The sequence below is a fragment of the Eublepharis macularius genome, chromosome 1, assembly GCF_028583425.1.
Source record: "Eublepharis macularius isolate TG4126 chromosome 1, MPM_Emac_v1.0, whole genome shotgun sequence".
In the NCBI taxonomy this organism is placed as follows: domain Eukaryota; kingdom Metazoa; phylum Chordata; class Lepidosauria; order Squamata; family Eublepharidae; genus Eublepharis; species Eublepharis macularius.
This window is the reverse complement of record NC_072790.1, coordinates 232,690,278-232,715,330: the sequence shown is the minus strand read 5'-3', so window position 1 is coordinate 232,715,330 and position 25,053 is coordinate 232,690,278. Positions and strand designations below refer to the sequence as shown.

Sequence of the window (25,053 nt, the reverse complement as noted above, 5' to 3'; positions counted from 1 at the left end):
TGATAGCTGCCTTGAGAAAAAGCGACCTGCCCCTTTAGTTGAGACTCAGTGGGATGTTATTTACCAGGTGTTTTTTTCCTCCATGCCACAAAAAACTTCAGCTGCCCATATACACACATTCCTCACCCTGTTACAGGGACAGGACATTTCTCTCCATGCCTGTTGGCAAACCTAAACCTTTGTGATTTGCAGCGGATTCTATTGGAGTCTGTGGAACAGAAGCTTGCTGAATTTGGTTCCCAGTATCAAGTTCTGTACTTCCTTGTGGAAAACCCAGAGCCTGGGGCTTAATGCAACCTCTTTCTGCCATTTTTGGCCTCTGAAATGGATGAAGGATGAAAAAAGAGGGGCACTTGCCATTTCTCAGAGAGAACTTGATTTATTCCCTGCATCCTCCACAGGTGCAGACATAGAGTACGTGAACATGAAGAATTTGACTGGGGGGATCGTTCACACCAAGTTCTGGGTGGTAGATCAGAAGCACGTCTACATAGGCAGCGCCAACATGGACTGGCGCTCCCTCACTCAGGTACTTCCAGGGTGAGGGGATCAAGAACGGGGTGTGCGTGGAAACACTACTCTGACGAAACACCTTGCTAAAGGGGAGGTTGGGTGGAGCGAGTGAGGTCATCTTTGTGGTGTTCTTTGTGCGACAGGTCAAGGAGCTGGGTGCCGTGCTGTACAACTGCAGCTGCCTGGCTCGAGACCTGGGCCGGATCTTTGCGATGTACCGCATGCTAGGAGGCGAAGGGGCTTCCATCCCTGCGGCATGGCCAGCCAGCGTTGCAGCTGAGTCCAGCCTGAACCACCCGCTGCAGCTGCAACTCAACGGCTCCAGCGCAGAACTGTACATTTCCGTAAGCCTTGCTATTCCTGTGCTCTCTTTGTTCCCCTTGAGCAGCAGGAAGTTCTGGAGCAATTCAATTTCATTGAGAGAAAAGAGTATGGGAAACCCTTTCGGTATGATCAGATTCTAAGCTGAGATACAGGTCGAGCAGGTGGGGCAACAACTAGAAGCTTGGGCAGCCAGTGGTCAAAAACCCATCAGCACCTCTCCCAGCAAACATCACTGCACCCTCAGCAGCTCCCCTTGGCTGTTGCTCGTCACCATACCAAAATTCAAGTTTCTTTCTCGCCAATAAGAATTGTCAATTGATTTCTTTCAGGCCCGGCCAGGTGGGCCACTGTGGCGTAGTGGTTAGAGATTCGGACTAGGATCTGGGGGACCTAGGTTCATATCTCCACTCTGCCGCTGAAGCTCACGGTGTGACCCTGGGCCTGTCACACACTCTCAGCCTAATCTTACCTCACAGGGTTGTTGTGAGGATAAAATGGTAGAGTGGAGATCGATGTAAGCTCCCTTGGGTCCCCATTGGGGAAAAAAGTGGAGTATAAATAAAGTAAGTAAATACATTCCACTAGCTTGGAGTAACCACCAAAGGCCACAAAGCAAGGGTTTTGATAGTTTGCAAGACACCTGCTTTCAGATTTCTGCAGTCCACACCCTATTGCCTTGTATTGTTTATTGACTGCCCCAGCCGTTGATCACATTGAATGACGCTATGTAATCTGCCTTGAGTCGCAGTTAGAAAGGTGGATGATAAATAATGTAAATAAATACTGAATCACACAGTAAGGCCATCACACCGAGGACTGCTCGTTCTGCCAAAGGGCAGATGGTTCTTTTAGGGTTCCTTCTACACCAGTGTAGAAGGAAAAAATTTATTCAATAACAAACAACAAGCGACATACAGGAAAGAAATAAGTACACAAATCCAATACATATAGCACATACAACACAAAGGAAGGATATCACCTAACGCAACACCCTTTCAGTTGCTGGGAGATCCCTTCTAACAGCCATAGGGGGCTCCTTTGGCCCAGTTCTGCATGGCACTTGCTGCAGCTGAATCTGTGCTGAGATCCCATTAGAGAGGGAATTCGCTAAGACTTACGTAGTCTAAAACCACTTCATCTTGATTCTCTTCAACAGGGAGATAATTATAAGAGTGATTGATTGTAGGGGTCAAGACCAAAAAATACTCTTAATGTTCAAGGCCAGCTGATAAAGGAGGTGCCCTGGTGCCAGCTCAAGAAATGATTGCTTGACTCCTTTCTGTCAGGTGTGTTAATTTAGTATCCTTAGGGCCAGTTTGCTTGCCCCTTTGGGTCCCTGTACTCAAAATACCAGCAAGGTCAGAGTTTACATCAGCAAAAACAGTATAGCTTGCATATTCAAGCAAGAAAGCATATTCAGGCCCTGGCATGAACAAGGCAAGATGGCAGAACTTGTGATACACCATCTAAACTCCTCGATATACAATATCCTTTCGCCCATGCCACTACACTGTTCACTCTAGCTCTCTAGAGTTGGAGGTGGGGAGTTTTCTTCGCTGTGCTACCTGAGATCCTGAACCTGGGGCCATTGTCCTCTTCTAGATGGTTTTCTTGTGCATTTCCTAGACACTGTAATGAGGCTTACACAAGAGAACAACCCATCTGCACTCCTTGTCTTAGGCTTTCCCAGTGGCATCAAAAAACCACAATCGGGGCAGTCACCCCACTTGGTCTTTTAGTAGAATCATGGGCAGAGCCATAGGCCAATGACATAGCATGCAGTTTGAGTGTTTAATCCCCTTTGACATAAGAATTTAAGAAGAGCTCTGCTGGATTAGGCCACTGATCCACCTATTCCAGCATGGGGAGTTCTGTGGCTCAGTGGCAGAGCATCTGCTTGGCATGCAGAAGGTCCCAGGTTGAATCCCCGGCATCTCCAGTTAAAAGGATCAGGTAGGAGGTAAGGTGAAAGACCCCTGCCTGAGAGCCACTGCCGGTCAGAGTAGACAGTGCTGACACTGATGGACCAATGGTTTGATTCAGTGTAAGGCAAATTCATGCATGTTTTGTTTCACATGGTGGCCAATAAATGGCATACGGGCCACCCAGCACTGGTATTCAGGCGTTTACTTCTCCTGGACGTGGAGGTTCTCTTTAGTCCTTGTGGGCACTGAACATTCATGGACTTCTCCTCCATAAATCTGTCCAGCTAAATAAATTAGTGGCCATCACTACATCCTGCGGCAAGTGAATTACCCAAGTTAATTACTCGTTCCTATTCTATACCTTGTTCATAGGCCTGGTTGCCTACTATGTGAAACAGGGTGGATCATTGGTTCAGTCCAGCACAGCTGCTCTTATATTCAATCCCTGGAATTTCCAGAGCATTTTGGACAGGAGGTGTTAGGAAAAGGGCTCCTTGTTTCCTTGGAGAGCCATTGCTAGTCAAGTGTGACAATAATGAACCTCATATTGTTCAGGGGTACTTCTGACCAGGATGTCCTTCCTTCTGCCTCCCAAAATGTTGTGGCTTTTTTTTTCTTTTGGTTGCAGAGCTCCCCATCGGCCCTGTGTTCAGCAGGCCGCACCTCCGATCTCACAGCCATTGTTCGCACGATTGAGGACGCCCAGGACTTTGTCTACATTTCTGTGATGGACTATGAGCCACAGTGTTTCTTCTGCAAACCTAAGAGGTGGGAGGAGAGGATGATGTTGCTGAGGTTGGGGACTAAAGACCCGCAGGACCCTGGATGGGGTCTTTTGTCTTTTGCTTTCTCTGAGACAAAGGGGGAAATCTGTGACTTCCATTGTTGCTGGGGAAAGAGATTAGTCTGGAAAGAGGGTAGACGGGAAAGCAGTGCTGAGCTACAATGGTAGGAATGTTCTACAGCTGCTACTGGTGCTACAGTTTGCCACTTACTCAATCAGTAGAATTCAGTTGTAAGGACTGCTCCATATTTTGTTGTTTTCGGGGGGGAAGGGAGGAGGTCCCTGCATACAGAAAAATAGCACATCGGTCAGAATTAGGCAGAATCCTAATATTATACATGCAGGGAGTTTTTCTTCCAGGAGAGAACGTTCAGGCATGTACATGAAACCACAAGCTGTATCCTGAGATGGTGCGATCCAAGAAAAGCTTTATCACTTGATTCTGCTGACTGTATAAAATGTCTCTCAGATAATGTGTACGAAGTGAATGTGAATTCCAACTTTTCCCAGCCAATCCACCCCTTTCTGGCCCTTTCCAGCCATTCCAGTATTTTCCTGTCTTTTCTGGCCATTCTGGCCTTTTCTGAATGAAATCGAAGGCCTTTTTGATTTCAGTATCTTCTTACAATTATGGTCAGCCATGTGCTTTAGGTACACCTGCAAACAGAGCCCTCCCCTGTTGTCTGTCCCGAGCATGTGGTGCCCAGAGATAGGGCTGCCTCTGAATATGGAGGTTCCATTGATCTGTCATAACTAATACCTGTTGACAAGACCTCTCCTTCTTCCACGAATTTCTCTAATCGTTTTTTAAAAGCCATTAAACTAGAGGCGCTCGTTGCATCTTATGGCAATGAATTTCACACAAGAACATAGTAAAAGCTAGAACATTTAGAACAGCTTTAGTGTGTTTCCCTCAGTATTTGGTGCACAGGGATGCACCTGAACATGGAGGTTCGTCTTCACAGCTTCTGTGTAGTCTCACATTGTGAAACTTCACAGAAGACTCGATGAACAACAGATGCAGGTAGTTGCAACCCTGTTTTCTGTTTAACCATCATATTTTGAACACTTACCATAAGCAGCGCATATTTTTTGCTATTCCTAACCCAACGTGCACACACACAAATAGCAACCCACCTTCACAGTCCCCAGTCTGCTTTACAAATTGCATTCTTCTATGAATCCATGACAGCTGCCTTATATTGAACCAGAGCATTTTCTGGGTCTCCGGCAGGAAAAGCTCTAGAGGTGCTAGGGATTGAACTCGGGGCCTTCCACATGCAAAGTGCTTTGCCACTGAGCTATGGCTCCTTCCATGCATTCCGTGCGAGGTGTGTGTATTACTTTCACAACAGAGTATGAAAACTCCTTTTAGCTGCTTCCAAATAAACTTCAGAGTGGGTTAACAGAAAGGCAGTTCTGGTGGTAACATCCGATTTGCAATCAGCCACTTTCTTTTTAAGATCGTCACTTACGATTGCCAGTGACACTGTTGTGCATGGCTCACCCCCCTATAGATTCTGGCCTGTTATCGATGATGCCTTGCGCGCTGCAGCCTGCGACAGAAAAGTGAATGTGCGCCTCCTCATCAGTTGCTGGCCGCACTCGCATCGTGACATGTTTGTCTTCTTGGAGTCGCTCAGCATCCTCAGCCAGGAGCCGCTGGGTTGCCCTATTGAGGTGGTGAGTCCTGGGACCAAAGCGGGAAAGCAACCAAGGAACCTCTGCTATGGACTTTTTTCTTGAGCCAGATATATGCTGCTTGGCTTCTGCAGGTTTGGAGAGCCGCCGCCTGCCAGACTAGGCATAGGGACAGGGCGTGTGGATGCCCTCCTTGTTTGCCGCTGCCCTGCTGCTTTCAGAGCAGAGGTGCGCTTGTTCTGCACACCAGATTAGAAATAGCCTTGATGGCCTTAGGCACTGGCAAGCCCTGCACTCTCAGCATGAGCCTGTTCCCCCTCGTGTTTGCAGTCTTTTGGATAATACCACTGCCCTTGCTTTACAAAGCAGTTATAAGAACTACCGAGAGAACGTCTTGTCTTTGATCGCTCTGAAGCTCTGACTAAATGCAAAAATTCTGCATGGCATAGGACGAACCAAGAGTATCCACCTAAGAAGGTAGTCAGCAGCCAATTGCAGAAGAAGCTAGTGGTCAAGTCCCAGCCCCTTCGGACCTGAAAGGCACAAAATGCAGCAGCCAATGCTAGCAGCAGGACCATATTCCATTCAAAGATCCCTCACTGATTGCTGATTAGTTTCTGGTTCAAAGGTGCTGGTGGCTTACTTTAAAGCCCTTCCTGACATGGATCCCACATACCCGAAGGAAGCCTCTCCCTGATGGTTCCTATGAGGCAGCTTTGTTATTCCCACCAAGGTCTATTGTCAGTATCTAATGATTTCAAATGTGTGCAGGTGTCTTTAAATGCTTGGTGTGGTATAGATGAAAAATGGAGGTGAAAGAGAGGGATGAGTGAGGGAGATGATTGGTTGATGACTGAGCGTGTGGGTGGAGTGAATGCAGTTTTCAGTTACTGAGCAGAGACAGAACTTTTAGTCAGGGTTTGGACTGGCAAGCTGTGTGCAACCTGAGAGTGTCTGAGAGAAATATTGACTCTGGGGAAAGCAGTCAAGCTGTGTGTAGCCTGAGCATGTTTAAGCATTTCTGAGAGAAAACTAACCTGTGTGGAAATCTGAACTCTGTGTGTCTGAAAGAAAACCATTAATTCTGTCTAAAGCAGGCAAACTGTGTGTGCGCCTGGGAGAAAATCTGTGTGTATTTGAGTGAGAAATTGATATCTGAAGCAGGCAAACTGTGTGTGCAGCCTGAGGGAGAAAGTTTATGGAGATCTGAGTGACTGTGCCTATGAAAAGAAACTTTAAGAACAGACAACACTTTTTGAAACCATCAAGCTTAAGTACTAGAGTGAAACCATTAGGCTTATTGTAAAAATAAAAGTTTTTTTTGTTTGTTTTTATCCCAGAGTATATGTCATTTCTACATATCCCATTCCTATCCTCAGGGACTCATAGTCCCATGAAGGAGCCTGACACTTGGGCACGTTATTAAGGGTGAAATTTAAGTAATTTTGGAATATAATTTGTGGTGGCAGTAATCTACCCAGAGGGTGTAAAAGAAGAGGCAAAAACTAACAGAGAGAAAGAAAAGAGGTCATTACAGTACCCTTTTTATCTAAGCCAGTTTGGTGTAGTGGTTAAGAGCGCGGGGCTCTAATCTGGAGAGCCGGGTTTGATTCCCCACTCCTCCACTTGAAGCCAGCTGGGTGACCTTGGGCTAGTCACGGCTCTCTGGAGCTCTCTCAGCCCCACCCACCTGACAGGGTATTTTGTTGTGGGGATAATAATGACATACTTTGTCAACTGCTCTGAGTGGGCATTAAGTTGTCCTGGAGGGCGGTATATAAATCAAATGTTGTTGTTGTTATTATAAGGCACATTCTGCAATGGTCCAGGCGTGGGATTTTTCAGGGGCTGCCCAATGTCTATGGTATAGCTTCTGTGAAGAAATTGGGGGAGGGGCGTCTGTTTTTATTTATTTTACAAAATGTATATCTCATCATTTTGCCCTCCTAAGGGCAGCTAACAAATTAAAACATACACAATAAAAATCGCATGTTAAAACCCTTAAAACCACCCAAGGAAACCATCATCAAACAAAACCAGAGCATAAATACGTAATGGAACAAAATTAAAAGCACTGGGCAGAAAAGAGCAATCACTGAGGGGACGCCAAACAAAACCTTTTACCTGTTGGTGGAAGATGGCAACAGAAAGGGACGGACAAACCTCACTGGGGAGCCAGTCCCAGAGTTCTACCCTCTTGGCTTTTCAACAAGGCTGAGCCTGAGCAAAGTGGAATATCCTCTCTGTGGGTGTTTCTAGATAAGTTTTTAGCATCGTTTTAATGTACTCTATGTCTACTTCATTGTTTATTATTACCCATTTGTTTTTATATTTTAAATTGCCTTAGCCCATTGGTCCATCAAGCCTGGTATTCTCTCCTCTTAGTATTCTCTTACTATTTTGCAGCTACAGACTAACACGGCTAAGTCCTCTGGATCTGTCTCCTCTGACAGGCAGCCATTCTTCAGAATCTCAGCCAGAGAGGGGTCTCTACCAACACTGTCTTCCTGAAATGCTTTAACTGGAAATGGTGGGAATTGAACCTGGGACCTCTTGCATGCCAAGCACGTGCTCTGCAGTTGAGACTCAGCCCCTCCTTGAAAGTGACCCCCACTAGACTGTAATATTAGTTGTTGTGTTGTTTTCCTTTCAGAATCTTTTTGTTGTTCCGGGAGAGGGAGAACAACCGCCGATCCCATACGCTCACGTCAATCACAACAAGTATATGGTGACCGACCGCCTGGCCTACATTGGTACGTCCCTCTCAGACCCCCTGACTATGTTTTCTCTCCCCACCCTGATTCACTGTTGGGATAGCTAGGACTACTCCTGCAGGACTGTTTTCCCTTGGCATAAAGAAGGTTAGAGCCTTGACAGTATCTTCTGTAAACATTTATTTATTTAGGCATGTTCAGGGCTGGGAAGGAATGGTGCTCAGAAGGTGCTAGGAGTTTTTCACGTCTTCCATGTTACAGCATAGTCAGTCCTAATTGCTTCATGCCCGATGATGAAGTGAGTTTGCCTCACGAAACGGGTTAAACAGAAATATTGCTTGCCATACCCCGTCGGCACCATAACGTATTTACTTTGGGACTGTGAACCTCCATTTGAAGACACCCGGTTGGCTCTCCACCAAGCAGCGCTTTTCCACCTTGCTGGAACATTGCACTTTACTCCTATATTTTGGACAGTGACTTGTTGATTGTATTTATTGCATTCTGTATATAATGTATGGACTCACTTTTTGTATATGAACACCTATTTATGTAGTTATTATTTCACTAGTATTGCATTTTTGCACAGCACTTTCGTATTTTCATAATTAAAATTAAATCATAATTCTGGTGGTTTTTGTAGTTTTGACCTTTTGGTCCACCAGACTTGCCCGTTTTTGTGGTGTTAGTCTGTAGTAGCAAAATAGTAAAGAGTCCAGTAGCACCTTTAACACTAACCAACTTTATTGTAGCATAAGCTTTCGAGAGCTTATGATGCATGGGAAGAAGAGAGCTGTGGCTCTCTAAAGCTTACATTACAATAAAGTTGGTTAGTGTTAAAGGTGCTACTGGACTCTTTACTATTTTGATTCTAGCTTGGCTCCTTCATCAGAGCAACCCGCCTTCCCATCGTAGACTGCCCATTTTTGCCCACCCACATGCCTGCTCCAGTCCATATCCTAGATAGTGTTTCAGGCATGCCCTCGTTTCCAGCTTTGCAGGGTCCTTCTTGAAAGTTTTGTTTACCTGAAAGCCCTTTGAGCTGAGAGGCAGGTTATCATCTTTTAAAAATAAATGTGAAATGTCTTTTTGCCTTTTCACCATCAGCTGGTAGTGGTCCACACTCACTATGATAGGCTCAAGTACTCTTTGGAGTGCCTTTTAAAAATAATTTTTTGTTGACAAGTATATGGGTGAAGGTGGTGGGAACAAAACATGCCAGCAGGTAATGATTCTTATAATGTCAGCCCAGCTTCCCAATATCCCCAGGGCCACCTCTGGACGACCTACTATGCTTTCAGTCCTGCGGGAAGTTCCTAGTTCTCTGTGGATTACGTTTGGTACTCTTTTTTCCTCTCCAGGTACCTCCAACTGGTCTGAAGATTATTTTACCAAAACTGCAGGGGTGGGGCTGATCGTCAATCAAAGTGACCCCAATAGTATTATGGCAGGCCAGGAATTTACCCTGCGCCACCAGCTGGAGCAAGTATTCATCCGAGACTGGAATTCTGATAATGTTTTGCCACTCAGCAATCACAGGAGTTGCACTAAGAGATATTAAGACAGTGAGTGGCCCTGCCCGGAAGCACTCTTTCGAACACCTTGCAGCAGAGAAGCCTTCGTGCCCTGGTTGTGGGCTTCCCAAAAGCATCCGATTGGCTGTGCTTGGAAGCAAGACGCTGGACGCCTTTTGGTCTGAACCAGCAGGACTCTCGTGGTGTTCTTAAGTGGCTGCCAATCTTCAAACCCTTCTCATTGAATGGACCAGGCATCCCACAAGGAGCCCCAAAAGAACAGCCATAGCTAAAACAGCCACTGTATATGGAGTGCTTTGGAAGGGGGGGGAGAGTTTGTTGCTCTCAGCAACAGTGTGAACTCAGGGCAGCGGCGGGGTGTTGATGTGTCTGCTGTAAAGCAGCTAGCAAAAAAAGGGAACCTGTTTACAGGGGAAAACAATTTTTAAACTACAGTATTGCTTTTTTAAAAAATTGCCAACCAAAATTTGCCAAATCTGGATTGTGGATTTTGAAGCATTGCCAAACCAAGAAGGCAGCTTGAATCTGGCTCTGTCCTGAAGAGCTGGAGAGTTTGTTAATAAGGTGTGGGGTAGCTGGGGAGGGGAGCAGCTGGAAGTCAGCAGGTGTCTTGGGGGGTGGGAATAGTGCAGAGGGAAACATGATAGGTCTTAATTTGCAGCATATTCTGGACAATCTCTGGAGATGGAAGAGATGTATGAAAAAATTTTTGAACACGCAAGTAGCAATGTTGGTCTCTTAGAAACATTCTATATAGGAGCAGAAAAGCAATGACTTTTTATGATCAAACATGGCAAAGCACTCTGCAAGCTTGGGAGTTGATCAGAACTTTTCCTCAACCATGGATGCTACGACATAACAAAAAGAATAAAAATTGGGGGTAGGGGGAAGAGAAAGAGCACTACTGGATGTGAGAGAGAGATCCCCAGCCTGCAGTTTGTAACAGTCTTCATATGGAATGTTTGTAGAATTCAACCCAGGTGCTTGATGGGAAAAGGCCTACAGGATGCTGGGAGCATACCCTGTGCTTTTTGATCCCAGCACACCTTGCTGCACCTGTAAACTTTTTTGTATCAGGCTCCTGTTTATACAAACGTCCTCCTCCATTCCAGTTGTTACAACTGCTGATGGGGTTTTCTCCATATTTAGCAATGTCCCCCTCACCCACCTAAATGAGAGCTTTGGTGACTTCAAAAAAATTTGCTTGCCCCAGTTGTATTTTGGCTGGTGGGTTTGTTATTCCGGTGTGGGAAAATAAATTCAAAACCGTATAACTCTAGATATGCTATTCTCACAAAGCTATCCTGGTCTCCTGTATCTGCTTCTTACTGCCACCTGATTATATTGGAAGGTTGGCGGGGGGGGGGGGGATCAAAATATACAACACTTCCGAACTAACCAAGCCAACCAGCAGCTCCTGAGCATCCCATAATTTTGAAGTTGGATCCAGCTAGGATTATGGATGATTAACTTTGCGTTTGCCTTCTTGAAGAGACACTTTTACTTAGGGCTTTGGGAGAACTTGGTTGAGGGAGGGGGAGTGTCTCTTTTTAAAAGATGTGTTTAGCAGTGCAACAAAGTACAGGTCTACTTTGTAAGGACGATCATGTTTTTCTTTGGCTCTTACAAGGTACCTGTGTATTTTGCTAGTATTGGGGAGACATTTGATTAACAAATGGCTTAAAGATTCTCAAAAGGGAAGATGCCCTTCCCCTCCTCCTTTTTCAAAGAAGCCTTTGGTACAAGCTAAAACACTTTTGCATCCAATAACCCCTAATCCAGGTATGTCTGCAACACGTGCTTTATTGTATTTGAAAACTCTACAATTGGCAGACTTGGGGAATTTCCACAATACCCTGAAAAACATATTTTCCCTCACCCACCCCCTTTTTTGTACTGATTACCCAGCCTAACCAAGAATTCTGGAGAACTCAAAAGCTTGCTCACTGTTTTGTGAGATTTGGACTAGTCCAAATAAAATATATTACCCAACTTTTGTTCTTGGGATTTTTCTGTGGACCAACTCAGCTACCTTTGTGTACAGGTATGCACTATGGGGAGGGGGGTCATTTTATAGTTTCGTTCCTGTGATGTGTTATATATAAAGAAATAAGGTCTTGTTAGAGATCACCGTGCAGTAAGTGTACTTGGTACCGTGGTCTTTTCAGTGCACCTCCCTTTTCTACTCAGGGAATTGCTTTTTGAGTTGAGCAATTGTGTGTCTTTATATGCGCTTTAAGCAAGAGGCTAGAGAGTGCACCTCCACTGGGTGTATGAAAAGGCTTGAGCAGCTCTGGGATGTGGGAAGGAAGGGGGATTTGCTTTCCATTGCAGAATTTATATTTTTATACGACGACCATTTTTAATAAAGTGTTGAACATTGCTGGTACATCACCTTTCTTCATGACACGCTTAGGGTATGAATGAATACACTACAGTACCTGACAGATTCAAATAGGGAGTAAGGTTGCCACCTCTGGGTTGGGACATTTCTTAATTTGGGGGTGGAGCCCGGGGAGGGAAGGGTTTATGGAGGGGAGGGACTTCAGCAGGGTATAATGTGGTAGTTCAGCCTCCAAAGCAGCCAGTTTCCAGGGAAACTGATCCCTGTCACCTGGAGATCAGTTGTAATTCCACGTCTCCAGGCCCTACCTGGAGATTGGCAACCCAATTTATAGCACCCAGTCTCCTTCCAGCGGCTACTTAGCCATATTATGTTTAGTTAGTTACTTCATTCATCTGTACCCTAGACTTCCCAATGGGAATCCAAAGTACAACAACATCTCCGTTTTAGCCAGACAACAACCCTGTGAGGTAGGTTTGTGTAAGAGTGTGTGTCTAGTCCAAGGTCGCCTAGCAAGCTTCCATAGCAGTGGGAATTCGAATCGAGGTTTCCCAGATCGCCAATAGACACTCTAATCGTTATACAACGGTGGCTCTCACGCCTCCCCCACTACTGCTCACTGTTAAGGGCTGTGTTCATTTAGTTTGCAACAGACCAGCCCTTCGCTCATTTTAAAGTCAAGAGAGCAGTGATTACCGAAACGAACGAAATTTACCAGAAAAACATCTCTGCTCACCCAGCGATTTAACTTCTAAAGACCCTGGGCGGGGAACGGCAAAAGCGATCCGAGACAGTAACAAAAAAATAGGGACTGCACTGGTTAAACAATTCTGTCTCTTGCAATAAACATGAAAGCAAAAAAATAATCCTGCAACGGACATTGCTGAATTACTCCAAGTGAATTAGGTAATAGTAAAAAAAAATACATTTATATCCAAAGGACGCCCCCCCCCCCCGCACACACCCCATTCACTGACACTACAATTGGTAACCCTGACCACTGATAGCGCGTGCGCATATAGACAACTCTAATTGGCCGGCGCATATTTTTTTAAAGCGGCGATGGAATCTTGGCGGCCGCTCGGCAGCCAATCAGGAGGAAGTTGGTTTGCAACAAAGCTGGTTTGGATAACTAGAGCGGTTGAACGTTCCTTCCGGCCTGGAACTAAAAGGCGAGAGAAGGCAGGGAGGATGTTTTACCACGTGAGTACTAAGAATGAGGAGGGGGCGAGACAGGGAAAGTATGTGATTTTTCACCCCCTCTTCTTTATTGTAATTCTGTTTCTTCTTATACGGATGGGGACATGATAAAAGTTGATAAAATTATGGAGGGTTTTTTCCCCTCCTCTGACATTACACGGGGCGGGGGGGTGCAGTATGCGCGAGGCTGGCGAAAGGCAACATGCTGCGTGTTACTTGCTTATGGATCTTGCTGCCACAAGCTTAACGGGAGAGAAGACAATCAACACATGTTGCTAAAAGGGGAAAAAAACCCGGAGTCTCCATGTCCAGGGTCAATATGCCGCTGAATATCAGGTGCTGGAGATGAGCAGGAGAGGAAAGCTGTGACTTTTGTGCCCAAAACAATCTGGTTGGTTGCTGTTGGGGACCAGTGTTCGGCTTGTTGGATCTTTAATCTGACCCCACAGGGCTCTTTTTATTTTCTTATCCTGTCCGGTATCTAGTGGTCTTTGGACTTCCTCAGCTTGATCCTATGCCAATAAGTCGTGGCTTAGTGGGAGATCTTAGTTTGGCATGCAGAAAATCCTGCCTTCAATCCCTGGATCTCCAGTCAGAGCCAAGCTACACATGACGCCTGACACAGGTTGGACACTTGTCAGCTTCCCTCAAGTTTTGATGGGAAATGTAGGCATCCTGGTCTTGCAGCTGTAATGGAAAGCCAAGCTGTAAAACCAGGACATTTCCCATCAAAACTTGACAGAAGCTGACAAGTGTCCAACCTGTGTAAGGCGTCACTTGTAGCTTGGCTCTTAGAAACATCAGGTAGCAGGTGACACGAAAGACCTCCTATATGGGACCCTGGAGAAACACTGCTGGTCAGAATAGGCAATGCTAACCTTGAGAGACCAAAAGCTTGACATGCTGTAAGGCGGTGTCATGTGCACCTCTGCTGAATTCAGCAGGCCTTACTACTGTGTGTTTGCCCTTGGTGTAGCTTCTCTAGATAATGAGCTTCCTCTGCTCTTGCCATCTCCCAGAAAGAAGAACCGTGGGCTTGATTAGATCTGTGTTGTAGCCTAAACTCAAGGTACCCTTATGCACAATTAGTTTCAATTTCTGAAAGGGTGATGTTCAATGGCAAAGCTGATCGAGAACTAACAAGACATGGAGGAGGTTGCATTGCCCCTGAAAGAACTGGTTTCATGCTTGGAAGTACTACTAGATCCTGGCCTACAGTTGCCGCCCAGATCTCCTCTGTGACATCTCATGTCTTTTATCAGCTTCAGCTGACGTGCCAGCGATGGCCATTAGTTAAAAAAAACATCATCGGGCCATAGCGATCTATGTTCTGATCAAGTCTATGTTAGATTACTGTCATGTGCTTTATAAAGGTCTACCTTTGAAAACAGTCTGGAAACTTCAATATGTGGCAGCTAGGCTACTGTAAGGAAGTGGGATCATGTCACTCCAGTACTGAAAGATCTACGCTGGCTTCCCGTTTGTTTCCAGGCACAATTCAGAGGAGTGGTTCTTACTTTTAAGGCCCTAAATGGCTTGGAGCCAGGGGTCCCGCTTCCTCCCATATTGTCCAGCGCACCAATTAAGATCTGCCTCACAAGCCCTGCTTTCCCCGAGGTGACACTAACAGAGGTGGTTTGCCATTGCCTGCCTCTGCAACCCTGGTCTTCCTTGGAGGTTTCCCACACCTTTCTTCAGAGGTGAAGCAGGTGGCAACCAGTGCCAGGACTTTTTCGGTTGTGGCACCTTGCTTATCAAATGCCCTTTCCCTTGAGGTTTTCCTGGCATCTATGTTACTTTCTTTTAGGTGCCAGGCCGAAACATTTCTGTTCACTCAAGCTTTTAATTCAGGAGTTTATTTTTGAACACTTTTTATTTTAAAGCCTGGAAACTTATGTTTACGTCCAGGTAAAAGGCCTATAAGGGGCCCCCTCAGCTATGTAGGGGCCATCCCATTTTCAGTGTAATCCTAAACAGAGTTACACCCTTCTAACTTAGTTGAAGTTGATGGGCTTGGAAGGGTATGACTCTTTTAGGATTCCTGTGTTGGTGTTTTAAAGATCATAAATGCTATGACTGGCACCCAGGAGCTGATCAAAAGTCTGTGAGGCTGTCTTGAAAGAGAGCAAATAACTTTCTGATTTATGTGGGCTGCTAGAGCTTCTGAACACCCTTTAAAGCCCCCTTTCAAAAAGGATAGCCCAGGAGAGCCTGAGCTCATCAGAGCTCAGATACTAAGCAGGGTCAGCCTTGGTTAGGAACTGGATGGGAAACCTCCAAGAAAGACCAGGGTTGCAGAGGCAGGCAATGGCAAACCACCTCTGTTAGTCTCTTGCCATGAAAACCCAACTGGCATTGCCATAAGTCAGCTATGACTTGAGTGCTGGATTTCATTTTTCCCACAGTAAGTGATTGTAGTATCTGGCTTGTCTTGTTTTAGGGTTGGGATTGCATTAATCTTTCTATGTAGCCCCATAAGGACTTTTAACTCATTCTAGCACATGTGAGCTTGCTGTAGTAGGACAATGAAAAGTCAGAGCTGGTGCCTCAATCTTCTCCTCATCTCTTGCTCTAATATTTGACTGCACCAATAGTAACCTCTGAAATTCCTACCATTTCAGCCTGCATGCTTACTGAGATCATCCATGGAGATTCTGCTTTGAGAGCCCCACTGTCCATTTCGGAGTTTAGGGGAGCAGAGGGGACAAGGCCTTCCCAGTGTTGGCGTGCAAGTTGTCAAATAACCTCCCTTGAGATGTTCACAAATCACTTACTCTTTGTCCATGCTGGCCCAGAATTAAAATTCTTTTGTTTGGAAGTTTGTAATGTTTGGAAACTTTAAAGGTCCTTCTTCCTTGATTTGTTAGCTGTTTGCTGCTGTTAGAGCTGGTTGTTTTGAGTATTTGGCATAAATCTTAATTTAGATTTTTTTTAAAAAAACTATTCAAGGCATTTCTGCCTTTATCAAGAACAGGATATGTTAGCCACCAATAAATATGACAAATTTTTAAAAGGTTTGACTGTAAATATTTTAAATATTCTACCCCGTTCTCTCTTCCCCCACCCATTTTATGCCTCCAGATCTCCTTGGAACATGAAATCCTGTTGCATCCACGTTATTTTGGGCCCAATCTTCTCAACACAGTTAAGCAGAAGCTGTTCACCGAGGTGGAAGGAACCTGCACAGGAAAGTAAGGAAGGGAAGGGGATGGACTTCTTTCTTTGAAGGATGGAGTGGGGCTTGGAAGTATATTTTCTTTAGAATATTCACCTTTCCTCGTGAGGTGTTGGATGCCAGGGGAAAGTGTCACCATTGGGGGAGGGGTTACAGATCCTTGGCACAACTTAAAATCACAACAGTTAAGACAAGTGAAAAATCCAACAGCCGTCTGTAATTATTCATTGTCCAAGAAGTAGTTTTTCCTTTGAAGGAATAGATTGTGGTACCTTCAAAACTGCCAGACTTAGGAGTAGATTCCTAGGCAGTTATGTGGTAGTAGCTCTTGTTCAGCCCTTTCCAGTTTCTGGTATTTACTTCATAAGGAAAGTTGAAGAAATAGGTGTCAGTTTGTAGAGATTGTCTTCTAATTCCATAAAATATTCACTGAGGGCGGTCTCTACAAGTTGACACTAGTTTCAGCCATGTTCTTTTATGAGGTAAATACTGGGCCCTGGGAGAGGGTACATCGAGTAATTGTGCACAGGGCTTTTTTTCAGCAGGAACACGGTGGAATGAGTTCCGGCACCTCTTGAAAATGGTCACATGGCCAGTGGCCCTGCCCCCTGATCTCCAGGCAGAGGGCAGCGCGGGAGGGCAATCTAAACTCCCCTCTGTCTGGAGATCAGGGGGCGAGGCCACTGGCCATGTGACCATTTTCGCCGAGGGTGATTTAAACTTTAAAAAACTCCCCCCCTTGTTCCAGCTGACCCATCATTGTGCGGTCCTGAATTCCACCACCGAGTTCCACCACCTCTTTTCCCAGAAAAAAAGCCCTGATTGTGCACAAGATTGGCAGTTTGGGAAATGCCACAGCTGTTGTACCATAGTGGTTAAGTGCTGGAGATGCAAATCAGCACTCTGCTGGTTCGAATGTCACTACTGCTGTGAGCAGTAGTAGGTAAGCCACTTCTCTCTGCCCCAGCTCCCCATCTGTATTGTGGGGATAATAACAACGCTGACTTTGTTTACTGCTCTGAGCAGGGCACTAACCTGTCTAGAGGAGTGGTGTATAAGTGCAGTTGTTGTTGTTGCTATTAAATAGCCGAATTTTGTATTTCTTTGGAAGCAAATTGTAGACATAGGCTCTTGGACTATCGGTCGAGTCAAGACACATTCTTAAAGGCACAGAAAAGAATCTTTAGTCATTTGATTGGAGATATGCTTCCAAATTTGGGCCATTTCTTCTGGCAGCTGGTTCCCCAGCATAGGAGCCACCACAAAAAACAACTGCTTGGGGTTAGGGGTGTTGTTGCTGTGATAGCACCATCATTGCATTTTCAGCACTGAGTCTGGACAAATGAGAAGGGAAGTCTCATTTTGGTGTGCTGGTGGCCTTGGTGAGATAGTTTTCATTGTCTCCCCCCCAGATATGGCTTTGTCATTGCGGTTACAACCATCGACAATATTGGTGCGGGTGTGATCCAGCCCGGTCGGGGCTTTGTGCTTTATCCAGTCAAATACAAGGCTATCGTCTTTAGGCCTTTCAAAGGGGAGGTGGTTGACGCTGTTGTCACACAAGTGAACAAGGTAAGGTGGAGGTTATGAGAGAAACTGGGCAGTGAGTTGCCTTGTCAGGTCAATCAGTCTGTGTATCTAGGTCACATTTTTATCCTACCTTTCCTCCAAATATAGCTTATGTGGTTTGCCCTTCCACTATTTTATTATAACAACCCTGTGGGGTAGGCTGCACTGAGAGAGACGATCTGGTCCAAAGTCACCCATTGAGCTTCGTGGCAGATTTGGGATTGAAGACAGGTCTTCCCAGTCTTCTTCATCTGGCCCTCACCTGCGGGGAGGGCGGACTAAAAATGTAATATAATAAATAAATAAATAATACATTAATCTCACTGGCTCTCGTGTCCTTAACTGGGATTCCATCTCTGTTCTAAAGATCAGCCCTGGATCTGGCTGAGAAATGGACACCATTTCCAAGATCGCTTCAAACCAAATTCGTTACTGCTTAAGTAATTCGCTTTTGTTCATGGTGGTGTGGTTGGTCGTCTTCTTTTATCCTGCACTTCCCCCAAGGAACTTGAGGTGGTGTATGTTCTTTCCCCCTTTTTTAAATCCTCACAACAGCCCTGTGAGGTAGGCTAAGAGAGTGAGACTGGCCAAAGTTTGCCCAGTTTGTTTCATGGTAGAGTAGAAATTAGAACCCAACTCCAAGCCCAGCCAATACTGTAACCACATCTCCTGTCAAACTATAGGCTATTGTACTGCCTTTTTGAATAGTGCATAAAGAACCCGGGTGGTTCTTTAAATCGAAAGTAGTGTGAATGCTATAGTTAATCCAATTACAGTTGGATTCTTGTTTTCTCAGAAGTGTCTATCAAATTCAGCAGGACTTACTTCTAAGTGAATTTGGCCTACTGCCTAAATAGTGATGGCGTCAGGGTTCCCTTCTTGCCAGCAAACTTGCAGATCACAGCTCAAGTGTTATCCTGGCTCTCAACTGCTTTTTTAAAAGCAATTCAATCAATTGCTTTCCTTTTAAAGCCATCACACACATTCTGCCTGTTGCCTAAAACAAACGTGTTCATCTGTGGTCTTCAGTGCAGTCCGACATAGGGACTTCGCTTGCACAGGCCAGCCATTCAGAACAGGGTTCTTCAAGTTTTTAGGCTATTTGCGGGGGCGACCTCCCCCACGGACCGCTCCAAGCAGTTTTTTCCCGCTGAAACGGTCACATGGTGGGCAGTCGCCCCTGTCTCTTCCCTCAATTGGTTTTTTGCCACCACGGAGAACAGACGCTTGTCAGGCTTGTACCTTCTTAGTGAAATTTATTCTTGTTATTGTTAGTGAAAAAAAAAACATGTAGGAGTAGTATAGTTATAGTTAGTGCTGTTAAATTATAGTGTATGTAGTTTATGTTGTTTAGAGACCACGTGTTCAGCAGCAGCAGCACTGCTAAGTCTGGGAAGACTTGCAGTTTAATAAGAGTTCCATCTCATGTTCTTCCTAAAAAAAAATTTCACCCTCACTGATTATTTATAGGCCCACCTGATTCAAATGGTAAAATTTGACTGATCTGTTAATAAGACTGATCAACATTTGCTGCCTGAAAGAGGACCTCAGATAAGCCCGGCTAGATGAGCTCAAGATCTTTCTATCCTGTGTCTAATAAAGGCCAGCCAGGAAGGCTGCAAGCGAGGCATAAAGGCTATTGCCCGTCTCTGCTCTGGCTATCCTTCTTTGGTATTGAGCTGCGCTGCCTCTAAACATGCAGGTTCTGTGCAGCCTTTATTGGTAGGTCCCCAGTTGTCCCTCCCAAGCAAACCAGAAAGACGTTTATCTGCAGCAACTGGTTTTCTTTGCTAGGTGGGGTATCCACTTGCCAGATGGGGGCTTCAAAGAAAGGAATGGCAAATTTCCTCATCATTGGCTGAAATTTTCTTGAATCCACATTCCTATCCTATCCTAATATAGGAGGGAGATATTGTAGGGAGGGGGTCTCAGATGTTTTGCTAATGAGTTAGGATCCATAGACTTCACCACTATGTTGCCTTACATATTATCTGTTGCTTTAAATAACTACTCCTATATACTACCTGTGCTTCATATTGTCTAATGTCAGTCCTAGAACGATGTTCTGTTTCAGCAATTCTTCAGCTCCGTATTGGTTCCTTCCTAATGCTGGGTCTTTGTAAACTTGTATTCATTTACCCTATGACATTGTTTATGGAAATGTCCTTGATACTGTACGGAAATGTCCTTGATACTGTACGGAAATGTCCTTGATACTGATTGTACTAATCTCACACTATGTAATCCTCATTGAGTCTCAGTGAGAAAGGCAGACTATAAATGACATAAATAAATAAGTAATGTATTTCTGTGTTTTAGCCTCTCTTGAGTTCCAGAAATGGATAGGAATAATTTAAAAGTTACAGAAATGTGCTGTGCTTATACTCAACACATTCCTTACCTAAACAGTAACTTCTTTAAGTCTCTGCATCCTGTTGGGCTCAAAGTCATGGTAACTAAAAGAGTTTTCCAGAACACTTAGTTGCAGGATGAGAGGGATCTTGAAAGCGCCATCTTGCACCAGAGCAAATGGTTGCTGGGCAAAGCAGGGACCGATACTGTAGGAAGAGGACACCTTCACCATCCTGGGTTTTAAGTTTTTTTAAATTCTGAAAATGAGCTGTCAGTTTTTAAATGGAACATTTCAAGGCACAACTATGAATTTGGCTAGAGCAAAGTGAGGTAGGGACATGTGTTTAAAAAGACTCTTCAGGTAAGGTGCAAGATCCAAGTCCGGTAGCACCTTAAAGACCAAGAAAATTTCCAGGGTGTACGCTTTCAAGAATCAAGCTGCCTTCGTCAGATACTTTGTCAGACTCGTGAACACTTATACCCTGGAAATCTAATTGGTCTTTAAGGTGCTACCGGACTCGAATTTTGCTGTTCTACTACAGACCAACCCGGCTACCCACCTAAAACTATCTTCTTAGGTAAGGTGGTATGCCTGTTAGCCCCAATTCTGGGTGAAACTGTGAGACTACCTCTGCACATAGAAGTTTGGCTTAGATTTCCTGGTGTCCTCCATGAATTTTTCTAACCTGCTTCCTCGAAGAGGTTGTGGTTCTTTCTACATGCAAACCTAGTGTTCCACCACAGAACCCCCAGCCTCTTTCCCCTCTGTCAACACCTCTCTCCCATTCATTGACCTTTTGGTTCTCTCTTGCGTTGCAGATATTTTACTTTTTTAAAAAAATATTTTTATTATTATATGAACATTAAAAGATATTTTACTTTTCAAGTGAGCCTTTCAGGGGAAGGGTGTTTTGCTAGTAATGTCCTTCTTTTCCCCAAGGTTGGACTCTTCACTGAAATTGGACCCATGTCCTGCTTCATTTCACGGCATGTAAGTAGTTTGGGGAGCATTCAGGGACGTGTGTTGTGGGTTTGAAGTGCATGGTGTGGAACAGATGAGTATGGGAGAGAACTTGAACCCTGGAGATGTTCAATGTAAGCAAAGCCCTGGTGAATCAGGGCAAAAGTTCATCTCTACCAATATCCTCTTTCCAATAGAGATGGGCATGAACCGAAGTACGAACCAAAGCTCATGACGAGCCAGGCCAGTTTGTAGTTTATAAACCAGTGGTTCATCAGAGCCCATTTCTGACAAACCACCACAAACTTTAGGCTGGTTCTTTTGGTTCGTTCTTTGGTTTGTCACTGCAGATAGCCTGGCACCAATCAATCAGTTTCCTAGACAACAGGGGATGGACTTCCTGCAGACCTTCTGCTGGCCTGGAAGTGACCTTCTGCTGACCTGGAAGTGGCAGTTTGCTGACCTGGATGTGACATTTTCACGAACCAAACAAACTGGTTTGTGATCCAGGGAAGGTTCATGAAAGTTCGTGGTTCATGAAATGTGCCGAACCACGAAACTCACGGTTCGGTTTTTTTCCAGTTCATGCCCATCTCTACTTTCCTATAGAGGACAACCAGTGGCCTCTAAAAGCCCACCAGCAATGTGTGAACGGCTCTTCCCTAATGTCGCCCCTCAGCTAATGGGTATTCAGTCCTTCCTTGTACATGGAAGGTCTGTTAACTTATCATTGTTAAGCTTCAAACTAGACAAGATGGTATCCCAAAGTTCACCCCAGGGATGTTCCACCATTTTGTAGAATTCCTTTTAACAGCACTGCAAGAGCCCATTTCTGGTCAGGACCACCGCTGCTTACAAGAAAAAGGAACTACTGCCTACCTCTTTCATTTTTCCAGTCTGACGCACTTGGAAACATTAGTTCTTCAACATCACCTCAGCCTGTAAAAAGAACACTGTTTGGGGGTCCCCCCATCTGATTTGTGTGGGAGGGAACCTGTCTTTTGGCCCTGAGCCGTAGCCCCATTATCCTACAATTGCTAATGTTTGCTCCCAATTTTCTTTCCAGTCCATTCCTTCCGAAATGGAATTTGACCCCAATTCCAATCCGCCCTGCTACAAGACTGTTGACGAGGTGAGTCCGAGCATACAGTAAGAACTCGGGACCGTTTGTCCATACTGCAAGGAAAAGGCTTTTCAATACATGATGTTCTTTCCCTTTCCTTGCTGGTTCTGTGAGCCAAAGCATTCACACAGAGTGGTATGGGAGCTAAAGAGCATCAAGATTTCATGGGCATTTACTGATTCAAAGCAAAGAGTTTCTGTGACAGATCCCTGATGTCAATTATACATTGAGATTATTATTTCCTCCCTTTTACATGCTGGCATGCTGATCCTATCGGAGAGCCCTATTTGAAGGCTTGGTGGATGGCACTGAAAAGGGGAGGGATGGCACAGCAGGTCTTTTTTTGGTGGTAGCACCATGATTATAGAACACCCTCTCCTATGAAGCGTGATTTATCAGCATCTTTCAGGAAGGTGGTTCAAACCCACTTCTTCTGCCAAGTCTTTGACTTAATCGAAGGCTGATTCTGCCCTTTTTATAAAAACTGCTTCCTGGCTATTAAGCTATTTGGGGTGTTTTATTCTCTGTCAAACTGTCCATTGTAAAAGCTGCTTTTTGGGCACCCCGTGCTGAACGGCAGGGTAGAAATATTTTTAACGAATTGAAAGCTGACTCCTGAGCGCCGCTGTGTCCCTCACCCCTCCAGGACATTGTTATCCAGCAAGAAGACAAGATCAGACTGAAGATCGTGGGGACCCGAGTGGACAAGAATGATATTGTGAGTCAGTGTATTGGAGGGGAGGGATGGGGTGGAATTTGCATTTCACTCTGGGTGCATCCAGTTGACTCTGTGCAGGCATGACTGCTTGTCAGCAGGGAGCAGTGTAGATAATAAACCAGGGGCAATAATTGTCACAGGCGATGTGATCTGCTCTTTTCTCTCTCTGTGCTTCTCTGTGGTGTACAGGTATAGACTCAAGAGTGGACAATCGTGTCCTTGCAGTGCCTGGTTTATAGTGTGCACCCCCAGTCCCTGCCAGCCCCCACCCTTCATTCTGTGCTACCCTTAGCAGGAGGTGGGTGGGTTGCTGGGAGTATAACCAGCCCTGCTCCACAGACAAGAGGTTGATGGTATCTGACTGGAAAGCCAAAAAAGGGGTGGGTGGGTGGGTCTATTTCTATCACGGTGCTTTTTCCCACACTCTGCTTCCAGACCCCATCCTGAACCTCAAAGCTATCTTTCATTGGTTATAAAGTAAATAGGTGGGGGCTGGCATCTCAGCCAAAGGAGGCTGCATGTTCCATGTTGCAGTAAGTGATCGGCTGGTTTGGCCTGTTCCTTTGACTGACATTGTGGGATATTACTTTGGGAGCAGAGGGGAATTTGCAAGGTGTAGCAATGTACAATTCCTGCACTTGTGCTGTTGCTGAGATTTGCTTTAACCTTTTGCCTTGGAGTACATTAAAGGAACTTCCTATTGACCTTTTAAATGAGAGAAGGTCAATATCAGAGCATCATCGTGGTTTTGTGATTGCACAGAAGAAAGTTTCCTAGAACGCTGTCACTTGAGTTTGGTTCGTACTCCAGGCAAGGCTGTTTGTGGCCCGCTTGGGAAGGCACAGGCTATGACACAGGTCTGATCCCTGGAATTTCCAACTAAAAAGGCCACAGGTAGCAATGCCGGCTGGCAAAGGCCCTTGCCTAAGACCTTCCTAGGGGAGCTGCTTTTAACTGGATTAGCCAGTGTTTGCCTACTCGGATACTGATCATATGGCATTTGTATGCTGTAGGAAGTTGGGCTAGACGTTAATCAATTTCCACTGCTCTTTCTGTTGCAGTTTGCAATTGGATCACTCATGGATGACTACCTTGGTGAGTTTTCCCCTAGCCCTGCAGGCTGGGAAGGGCTCATGCCCCATATTATATATATAGTGCTGGTGATCCCATTTGGACAAGAATTCAGTATAGTTGGGGGGCAGGGGATGAATTAAAAATAGGACCTGGGTTGGGTGGGAATTGGGGAAATCAAATGGGAATAAGGGAGTAAGATTATGTAGTCTCGCTTAATTACAAGGATGTGACGATGGCCGCTAGTGTAGATGGCCGTGGACATGAGCCTCCACGTACAGAGGCAGTCTACCTCTGAATATCATTTGCTGGGGAGAAGCAAGATGATGAGCTTCTGTGCTCTGCTTATACACTTCTGGGGGCATACGTGTGGCTGCTGTTGGGAACAGAATGCCCCACTGGATGGGTCTAATCCAGCAAGGCAATTATTTGTTAATGATTCATTTAGCCAAATGACTTGGAAGAATATTCTGAATGTTGAGTAATCAGTATGTTTTGAGTAAATAATAATCATTGGACATGCTCACGCACCTGATCTTGTTGTGAAAACAAGCATTCCCTTCTGGCACGGTGAATTTAGTGCAAGGGGGGTGTCTACGATGGGTTTTTTGGGCAGCAGCTTTGTGTGGGGTTTTAACTTATGCTTTCTCTGTAGGTCTGGTCAGCTGAAGTCCCCCCAGTTCCTTCGTTTCCGTGGCCCTTCCTTGGCTCCCTACAGAAGAATCTGGCCTGCAGCTCTTCTGCTCCTCTATTTATAACATGCAGTCTTTTCTCCGGCAGCTGGAAGACAAGGGCTGGATGTATACAACTCTGTCTCCTCATTAAAATGTTCTTGTTTTGTGCTTAAAACAGCTTAATCATTGGTTGTACCTCCTGCTCTCAGTCTTTACCCTCCTTCTAGCCCAGGGCTTTTTCATTACTTGCTTGGGATACCAGTTGGTTCCAGATAATTTGGTGGCGAGTGTTACAGAAATATTAAACACCTAGAAGAAGAAAAATTAGTGGGGCTTCTGCCACATGGACCTTTTCAGAGAGTGTTGAGAGGGTGGGGGGTATGGGCAGGGCCAGTGTCAGCATACCCTGAAGTGGGTCAAGCTTCTGGAG

At 45.2% G+C, this 25,053-nt stretch overlaps 2 protein-coding genes across 3 annotated transcripts in view; both read left to right on the top strand.

Moving 5' to 3' along the window:
- The window catches only part of LOC129338416 (5'-3' exonuclease PLD3-like), a 28,779-nt gene extending 16,963 nt beyond the window's left edge, over nucleotides 1-11,816 (top strand). For both annotated transcript variants that reach the window (XM_054992645.1, XM_054992636.1), the window contains 6 exons: nucleotides 402-529; nucleotides 657-857; nucleotides 3,391-3,530; nucleotides 5,064-5,229; nucleotides 7,841-7,940; nucleotides 9,263-11,816. In XM_054992645.1, coding sequence (XP_054848620.1) covers nucleotides 402-529; nucleotides 657-857; nucleotides 3,391-3,530; nucleotides 5,064-5,229; nucleotides 7,841-7,940; nucleotides 9,263-9,462 — 935 coding nt within the window. In that variant the 3' untranslated portion in view covers nucleotides 9,463-11,816. The remainder of the gene's footprint in view (nucleotides 1-401; nucleotides 530-656; nucleotides 858-3,390; nucleotides 3,531-5,063; nucleotides 5,230-7,840; nucleotides 7,941-9,262) is intronic.
- A 1,096-nt stretch (nucleotides 11,817-12,912) lies between these two features.
- On the top strand, nucleotides 12,913-24,847 carry POLR2G (RNA polymerase II subunit G). The gene is made up of 8 exons (XM_054987988.1): nucleotides 12,913-12,983; nucleotides 16,062-16,171; nucleotides 17,568-17,727; nucleotides 21,017-21,067; nucleotides 22,104-22,169; nucleotides 22,807-22,878; nucleotides 23,940-23,973; nucleotides 24,605-24,847. Exons 1-8 carry the CDS (start codon nucleotides 12,972-12,974, stop codon nucleotides 24,616-24,618), a joined length of 519 nt encoding a protein of 172 aa, XP_054843963.1. The 5' UTR covers nucleotides 12,913-12,971; the 3' UTR covers nucleotides 24,619-24,847.
- The last annotated feature ends 206 nt before the right edge of the window (nucleotides 24,848-25,053 follow it).